Source organism: Hakea prostrata, chromosome 9 (assembly GCF_041222555.1).
Source record: "Hakea prostrata isolate BN-2017 chromosome 9, UWA_Hpros_2, whole genome shotgun sequence".
Taxonomy (NCBI): domain Eukaryota; kingdom Viridiplantae; phylum Streptophyta; class Magnoliopsida; order Proteales; family Proteaceae; genus Hakea; species Hakea prostrata.
The window spans coordinates 9573205-9582348 of record NC_142608.1 but is presented as its reverse complement, the minus strand read 5'-3'; the positions used below and the strand labels follow the sequence as shown (position 1 = coordinate 9582348).

The 9144-nt window shown below is 40.3% G+C and overlaps 1 protein-coding gene across 1 annotated transcript; it reads left to right on the top strand.

Annotated features, from left to right (window-relative positions):
• Positions 1 to 509: 509 nt before the first annotated feature.
• Positions 510 to 8846, top strand: LDL2 (LSD1-like2). Its single transcript, XM_089168436.1, has 2 exons — positions 510 to 2961; positions 3067 to 8846. Exons 1-2 carry the CDS (start codon positions 1395 to 1397, stop codon positions 3822 to 3824), a joined length of 2325 nt encoding a protein of 774 aa, XP_089024562.1. The 5' UTR covers positions 510 to 1394; the 3' UTR covers positions 3825 to 8846.
• The last annotated feature ends 298 nt before the right edge of the window (positions 8847 to 9144 follow it).

Here is a 9144-nt window from a genome sequence, read left to right as displayed (position 1 = left end):
CATTCTCAAAATGTCCAAGCATCACTTGGATTCAAATTTCCACCTTCCATCTAAGGACTTCCCCGCCGTTTCCCCCGCCCGCCATTCCTAGGAGCATCTTTCTGAAACTTCGGTCTCTGGGCAATCATCTAGGGCCCATAGGTGTATGTCGGCACCACCCGTGCACCGCCAATGTTGGCCATCTCCTCTTAGTCCTATAAGTCATCAACCCCCAGTTGAGTCTCCCCTCCTGTAAATAGCTCTTTACTAACAAAGCAATTCTCATGGCTATGACCAAAACGACCACAATCATAACAAAGTAAATGCAAAGATCCATAAAGAATATTATGAATCCTCTCCTTGAGCTTGAATTTTGAGAAAAGCGGTTTATCTAGGTCAATTTCCATACCTTGCAAATTTGCCTCTCGCGGCTTGCTCCATTGGGGAATCCACCTTAATAATTTTACCAACTGTGCAGCCCAACATAGTTAAGAAATCTTCTATCCAAATATTCAATGGAAATCCCTTAGAATCTAACCCAGACCACTAGCTTCTTCAACTCATCACTTAATGGACCATCACTTAATGGGGCTCCGCCTGTGGTTTGCTTAAAGCCGTTCTGAGCTTTTTCCTCATTCTTTTTAAGCCCCCCCAAAAAAAAAAACAAAAAAAAAAAAAAAGTATTTTCTCATTCTCGTTTTTGGTTCGGCAAGATCCCACCAATCCCGACTGCAATTTCAATTCCCTCCATTCGCTATTTGTTTATCTAACCGAGTCACCGACAAAACCAGTTGCCCCGGCGCTCGAGATAGAGTTCGTCCGATGTCGAAAACCCTAGTTTCGATTTCAGTATTGCAAAGCGGAAATACATATCCGAAGTTCCTGTTTTTGGTGTAAAAGGTAGGGATTCACCTCTCCAAGTCTTCAAGAATCTCTCTAGTTTTGAGTTTGTGATATTTTGTCGTATATGTATCGGAAAGCTCCAAGGTAGTAGCTGAAGTCGGTCAATCATTCGTTTTATCTTCATTCTTTTGTAAAACCAGAGTATTTAGCTTTATCTTTTTGTTAATCTTTTGTTGTTGATTGAATGAATGATTGATATTGGAGAAGAAGAGGAACATTGAAGCTTCCTTTTCTGGTAGTTCCGAATTCAAACTTTGAAGTGTAGGATCTCCTCCATTGGGTTGCTTCAGATGATCAAGGGAGTAGGAAACCATGCAAGTGTGTATACTCGATGGACTGTTATTTTATATCAGTTCTAAGGTTGTCAAAGTTGAACCCACTGTTCAGTAGAGGTATGTTTGACCATTCGCGAATCCGTAAGAGAAAATTACGTAGATATCTGTTTCTTGGGCGGCTGAGGTATCTATAAACTTGGGCTGCGGAAGCGGAGAGGTTCATTCAAATTCATTTGTATGCTTGGTGCAATCTTTTGGGACACGGGGATGGCAACTCCAATCTCTGATGGTACTGTTAATAAGCGTTCTTCTTCGAGGAAGTCCGGAGGGTTGCCAAACTACGATGAGAATCTTATGGACGAACTCATAGAGAAGCATTTAGGTGGCACTCCAAGGAAACGGAATAGAACACAGGAGGACATGCAGAAGGAAACAGAAATTGAGGCTATGATCGCTCTCTCCCTTGGGTTCCCAATTGATGCTTTGCTTGAAGAAGAAATCGAGGCACGGGTTGTGGGTGAATTGGGTGGAAAAGAGCAAAATGACTACATTGTGGTGAGAAATCATATACTGGCTAAGTGGAGGGATAATGTCCGGACTTGGCTTTCAAAAGGACAAATTAGGGAAACTGTCAGTAATGAATATGAACATCTCATCTGTTCGGCATACGAATTTCTACTGTCTCATGGGTATATTAATTTCGGAGTCTCACCATCAATCACATCTCAAATTCCGCGTGAGGGAAATGAAGGATCGGTGATAGTTGTTGGTTCTGGACTTGCTGGATTAGCAGCAGCCAGACAACTTTTATCCTTTGGTTTCAAGGTGGTTGTCCTTGAAGGCAGAAACAGGCCTGGAGGGAGAGTTTATACACAGAAAATGGGTCTGAAGGACAAGCTAGCAGCTGTAGATCTTGGTGGGAGTGTTATTACGGGTATCCATGCCAACCCTCTTGGAGTTCTTGCAAGGCAACTGTCCATTCCGCTTCACAAGGTCAGAGATAAATGCCCATTATATAAGCCCGATGGATCTCCTGTTGATGAGGAAATTGATTCGAAGGTGGAGATAATCTTCAATAAGTTGCTGGATAAAGCCACAGAACTGAGAAAAATTATGCTTGAACATGCAGATGATATTTCTCTAGGATCAGTTTTAGAGACACTGAGACAGTTGTACGGTGTGGCTCAAAGTTGTGAGGAAAGGCAACTTCTTGATTGGCACCTTGCCAACTTGGAATATGCAAATGCTGGTTGTCTATCAAACCTTTCAGTTGCGTATTGGGACCAGGATGATCCTTATGAAATGGGTGGGGACCACTGTTTTCTTGCTGGAGGTAATTGGCGATTGATTAAAGCAATGTGTGAAGGAGTCCCCATATTCTATGGAAAAACTGTTCATACTATTAAGTATGGAAATAACGGTGTGGAGGTGGTTTCTGGTGATCAGGTATTTCGAGCTGATATGGTCCTCTGCACTGTGCCTCTTGGTGTCCTGAAGAATAGGGCTATAAGATTTGAACCTGAATTACCCAAAAGAAAGCTAGATGCTATTGAGCGATTGGGTTTTGGCTTGTTAAATAAAGTTGCTATGATTTTTCCTCATATTTTCTGGGGGGAGGACCTAGACACGTTTGGCTGTCTCAATAAAGATGGACATAGACGTGGAGAGTTCTTCCTGTTTTACAGCTATCATACCGTTTCTGGTGGTCCTGTTCTTGTTGCACTTGTAGCAGGAGAGGCTGCACTTGCTTTTGAATCGTCTGATCCAGCTGTTTTGCTTCAGCGAGTTCTAAGCATTCTCAGAGGTACACATCCTTTTAGATGACAGGTGACAATTCACATAGTTTTCTTACTTTAGAAAGTTCCCATTCTAATGTACCTTGTATAATATTATTTCTATAATCTGACAGGTATATATAATCCAAAGGGCGTTGATGTGCCTGATCCAATCCAATCAATTTGTACGAGATGGGGTACTGATCCTCTTTGCTATGGTTCCTATTCCCATGTTCGAGTAGGATCATCTGGCAGTGATTATGATATTCTTGCAGAAAGTGTTGAAGGGCGACTCTTCTTTGCTGGAGAGGCTACAAATAAGCAATATCCAGCTACCATGCATGGTGCTTTCTTGAGTGGCTTAAGGGAAGCTTCATGCATTCTTCGTGCAATGAGGACTTTGCAAAATAATTCTGGAAATTTCGTGCAGAAGAATGTGGGACCATGCAACGATGTTCTCGTTGATTTATTCAGGAAGCCTGATTCAGGCTTTGGGAATTTCTCATTTATATTTGATACGTCAATCGACGATCCAAAGGCTATGGGGATTATGAGAGTCACTTTTGGGAAGACCCAGACTGAGATTAATGGGAAATATGGTTCTGGGCAAGAATTAAAGGACTACCGGCGGTCCATAAACCCACCATTGCATCTGTACACTGTATTATCTCGAGAACAGGCCCTTGAGCTTCAGTTGGTGACTGGAGGGGATGAAAAGAAATTGTCTTTTTTATTCACAAAGTTTGGTTTGAAGCTAACCGGACCTAGTGGCTTAGGTAGCTTGGGTAACTCCTTAATTGCTAGCATTGCTGGTGCACAGAGACCCCGGAGCAGGAACCACTTACCTTCTGGACAGCAAAATGTAGAAATGCCGTTCTTCCTAACGCATTAGTTCTCAAGTGCTTCATATGTCAGTCATGATATAGAGATCCATGGATTCTTGATGAAAGGGACACTAGAGAATCAATGTGAATTAACACCTTGTCCATGATTTAACGAAGGAAATTTGTTCATCCTAAACCAGGAAAGATAATTTCTTGGGGGTTAACTGAGGTAGAAATCCATTTTGAATTATTCTAGTGATTCCAACTGTGAACAACTTGATGGTTTGATCTGAATTTCATCTGCTGACTGCACCATTTATTCTCTAGAGCTGTGGATATTCGTGTAGCAAATAGCTTGTGTCGAACACTGCATTTTTCTGTTGGGTACAAACCAGTTACAGATGAGCTCCAAAAGTAGTTTTGAGGGAAGCTTTTTGATGTCTGATCATGTATTCTTTTCAGCTCCCGTAGATTTATTTTAGGAATTCATTTATCCCTCCATTATTTTGTGCTCTGGAATGTCCTTTCAGTATGTGTAAGTTGGTATGTATGAATATAACATTTCATCCGAGCCAAAGATGGCTCTTCCAAATCCCCTTCCTCTCTCTCTCTCTCTCTCTTACAGGTCATCTGACTTCTTAAGATTAGCTGGTTTTGAAGATTCAGAATGATGAAGAAGATTCAATTCGTGCACGTTGAGTGGCTTTTAGAGTCAGTTTTGGTTTTATTTTTATTCCTTTTCTGTCGAGCAATGACTTTGATCTGTCTGGAAGTGTCTTTTTGAGTCTGAGGCTCAGGGGGTTCAGTCTTCCGATGGATTTTAAGAAACAGAAGCTGTGTTCTTAATTCTGGTTCTATGGATTTCAGGCCATACCTCTGTGGATTCAGAAGTGAAGACCAACTGGTATCTTCAATCCTTCTTTCTCTCCCTCTTTCTCTCATAGTTTTCTCAGTGGCTAGGCAAACCAAGGTGGTGGAAGGGATAACAAAACCAAGGCAACACCAACATGGCGACATAGTGACACCAGCAAACAAAGTGAGACCACAATAGCAATGTCCCTGGACACCTAGGCGGGCTTCTTCACTTTATCAAGCTGCAGGTCAGAGTTCTTAAATTTCTTATCCTGTGATTTTCTATTCTACCAGAAACAGTTGGTTCAGTTTTGGGTTCCAGTTATTGAACTGGTTACTGATTAAATCCTGCTTTACTTTGTCATCTTCTGTTCTCATTTTAGAATTGCTGCTTAAAGTTCATGATTACCGTTAGTTTCCTTCAAGTAAAGTTTTACTTAGTGCCAAGTCATTTTACTTAAATAATTCAGATTTCAGTTCTCTATACCGTGTTTAATTAAATCATTAACTGAGTTCTCTTGCAACCTTCAGAATTCTTCCTTTGCTTTTCCAATTTTCGATCCTAGCTGAAGTAGGTTGGTCTATAATTTGAGATCTGGCTGTTGGAATTGAACCGAGCTTTTTGGATTTCAGTTAACTTTTTTATTCCTTCTTTCTGAGGAATCAAGGTTCTTGAGTCCCTTAGCATGCATTGTCCTTTGTCGTTGCATGAAATATATTAAATACATTCACTTTATAAGCAATATTTTCATTGGATTAGTCATGCCTTCAATGTGCTCTTCTTCCTCATGTTCTTTTCAACAACTCAGCCTTATCCCAACTAAATGAGGTTGGCTATATGGATTCAAGAAAAGATAGAAAGACATTAAGTTGACAATGAAAGATTAGCTCCTGGGGAGGAGTCCAAAAATAATAATAGAGAATCAGATCTGATATTTCCCCCTAGACACGAGAGAAGTGGTTACTCCCATGGAGGCCAAGCTCATACAGCTTAAGGAAGAGCTGCTGCCTGAAGTTTCAATAAAAGGAGATTTTGCAGGTAGAAGATGTCACTACAGGTTCTTACACAAACATTGCTGAAATAGTGGAAGACAGAATTTGCTGCCCAAGAATCTTGAAGCAACTCCCAAGGAGCTGCCTATAGAAGAAGAGGTAATACTTCAAATTGTGACAACAAAGATTATGCATATAGAATAGATCTTTAAAATGGAAGAGATTAAAGTAAGCAAGGATGACATAGTGGAAGGTAGAGAAGTAATTTAGAACACTTCCTACAAGCCACCAAAGTTCAAGATGTTGTTCTTGAAGAAAGAGCAGGTATGTCAAATCTGTAAATAGAAGGAGAACAAGGCTGTACATGGTACTACAAAGGTTCACAAAGACATTATCAAGATAGTAGTTCCAAGAGCTTGACTGCTGATTTTGAACATGATCATATCGGATTTGTCATGCCACTATGGTTCTTTGAAGACAAACCTCTCGGAGTTGAGGACTCCATTCCTAGATGCCGGAGTTTTGCCTAGGAATGGTTAGGGCTGCTTTGCACATGTTATTTTCCCACATCACTATCAAATGCAAGGATGAAGATTTCAAGATGGGGAGAATTGATGCAAATGCGACACTTAAGTGGCATGTTTTCCCACATCACTACCAAATGCATTTTTCGCGATTCATCCCAAAAAAAATTAATACATTTTTGTGGTCATGGGCCTTACTCTTTAGGCCCAAAAGTTGAGTGTCTAGGCTAAGTATGGAAATAGGTGAATTAATTAGTTTAGTTGGTCTGTAAATTCTGTCCAACATTAGTTGTAAGGGCATAATAGCTCGCATGGTGGGAGATCTCGCGAGATATCTTGCTTTTTCAAAGAAGCGGGACGAGATGGAGGTCGAGAGCAAAGAGTTAGGATATCTCGCTCGTGATGTGGAGCGAGATATCGCCATATCTTGCTATATTTCGCCATATCTCGTTATATCTAGCCATATCTCGTTATATCTCGCTTGTGATGTCGCTTGAACCCTCTATTTTTGCGGATTTCGGCTGGATTTTCACTTGCAACTACTCTTAGCACATCTACAAAATCGAAGGAAGATCAATCATTCTTTGCTTGTCTTATGAACTTATGATTTAATAATTTATATAGAACTTCTAATGTTTGTAGAATTTTATTGTTTTATTCTTGAAAATTGAAATTGTGATACTCATATGGATGGAATTTTGATAACATTTAGGTTAGTAGATCAAAGACAAAATATTTAGTTTGTAACTTTAGTCATGATCGGGCAGATGATGAGGTGGTGATACTTGATGATAAAGAGATTTCTCAAAGTGATTGTTTTAGGTACCTAGGTTCAATCATAAGTAAAAGAGGTGATTTAGAAGATGAGGTTTCCCAAAGAATTAAAATAGGGTGGATGAAGTGGAGAGGTGCGTTCGGGGTCTTATGTGATCGACATATTCCATTAAAGCTTAAAAGAAAATTTTATAGGACCGTTGTTCGACCAGCTATGATGTATGGTGCAGAATGTTGGGCTGTTAAAAAGAGTCATATAGATAAACTCAGTGTAGCAGAAATGAGAATGCTAAGATGGATGAGTGGCAAAACTAGGATGGATAAGATAAGAAATGGTCATATTAGAGTTGGTCTGGGAGTTGCTCCCATAAGTGATAAGCTTAGAGTAAGTCGTTTGAGGTGGCACGGCCACGTTCAACGGAGACCTATAAATGCTCCTGTACGGAGAAGTGATATAATCCATATTGAAGGAACTAGAAGAGCTAGGGGTAGACCTAAGATAACCTTAGGAGAAGTGGTGAGAAATGATATGTATATTTTAGGCCTTGTATCTAGCATGGCCTCAAACAGAACTGATTGGAGGGCAAGAATCCATGTAGCCGACCCCATTTAGTTGGGACAAGGCTTATTGTTGTTGTTGTTGTTAGGTTATTTGATGCATTTGATACACTTGTTTTTCATTTGTATGCCTTAAAGATTCTATATTACATATTGTATAACCTTGCATTTCTTAATCCTACAACATTTGGGTTTCACACTATGGGTAGACTTAGAAATCATACTTAGGGTTGTTTTCTAACAAATCCAAGGCCACCATGTGTTCACAAGGCCTTAGATAGGTTAAATACCAAGTTTCAACCTAATTGGGACCCTAAAATCCACCGAGATGGGCCATTGAGTTGACGCTAAAAAATTGTATATCTCGACCGAGGTCTTGCTGAGATGGTTGAGATCTCGGTTTTTCAAGATGGCGAGGTCTCGCTCGAGAGCGAGATTTTCTACCATGATAGCCTGTTCTGATGTTTTTATTTCAGTTTTAGGTGTCTTAGTTTAAATTAAGTAGTTTCTATTTTGAGTTAGTTTCTAGCTTGGAGTACAGATCAGATTAGGAGGTTGAAGATCCGAGTTACAACCTTCATTCTTCATCTGAGTATTCCATGCTCAATGCTCTATTAGGTATTATTGGCAGCTACATCAATGCCCTTCTCCTATCACATTCTTTTTTCTACGTTTTTCTAGAATTGTTGGGGTTCTCAAGACATCCAGAATTCAATGCCAAATCTACGTCAATTTAACTGTTAGATCTGCCCCATTAATGTAAATCATTTCCAGGGGCAGCATAGTGTCTAGGTTTACTCCCTAGTCTCACTGAGGGTATTTTGGTCTCTTTTGGTAAAATTCGTGGAGTCTAAGTTAGGGTGTCATTGGGTCTCATGTTAGTAGGACCCTAGTTCTACTTTAATTTTTTCAATTGAGGAGTCCTTGTTAGTGTTGGATTCCCAAGTTGTAAGGGAGTCCCCTAGTTTCAGTCTACTTCTTTTATGGATTTCATATCTACTCTTAAATTCCAAATTGGATCCTCCTAGGGTGAGATATGATAGAATCCTTGTTAGAGCCAAAGTCTTTAGCCAAGTAAGAGTCTTAGAATCGGACTGCAAGTTTGAATCCAAGTTGGTTTCTTAGGTTCTAGTGTGTGTTGTTTTTAGAGGCTATAAATAAGCCTTCATTCTCTGCAATCAGCAAGTTAAATTGATTAATAAAATTAAGATCGAGAGTTTGGAGGAAGAGAAGTCAGGGTTTCCTTTTGGGGAAGCTTGCGGCAGCCATAAAGTGTGTGATGTCTGCTGTTTCTTTAATTTCCAGCAAAGTTTGTTCAACTCCTGCAGCTCCCTTGCATTCCTAAGTAAGTACAACCTACCCCAGCCCCTTTGAAACCCTTCCCTTCATCTTCCCTACCATGCACAGCTCTCTCCCATCCCCTCCCATCTTCCTTAAGGTAACAGTAGCATCCCTCTCCCATTAGTTCCTTGATCCCCACCCCATTACCTCAGTTTCCCCTTCTAGTTGGATTGCACCCTATCCCTACTCTTAGTTCTACCACTAAACGTTCCTCCATTAGGTTTTGAAAAATTCTTGCACTTCATCTTCAACCTGTCGATACCGTAAACCCTAGTTTTATTAAAACTCCTATAACTCCCAAGCCCCTCAACTAAACTTGAAATCCTTTTAGGATTTGCTTCTCCTA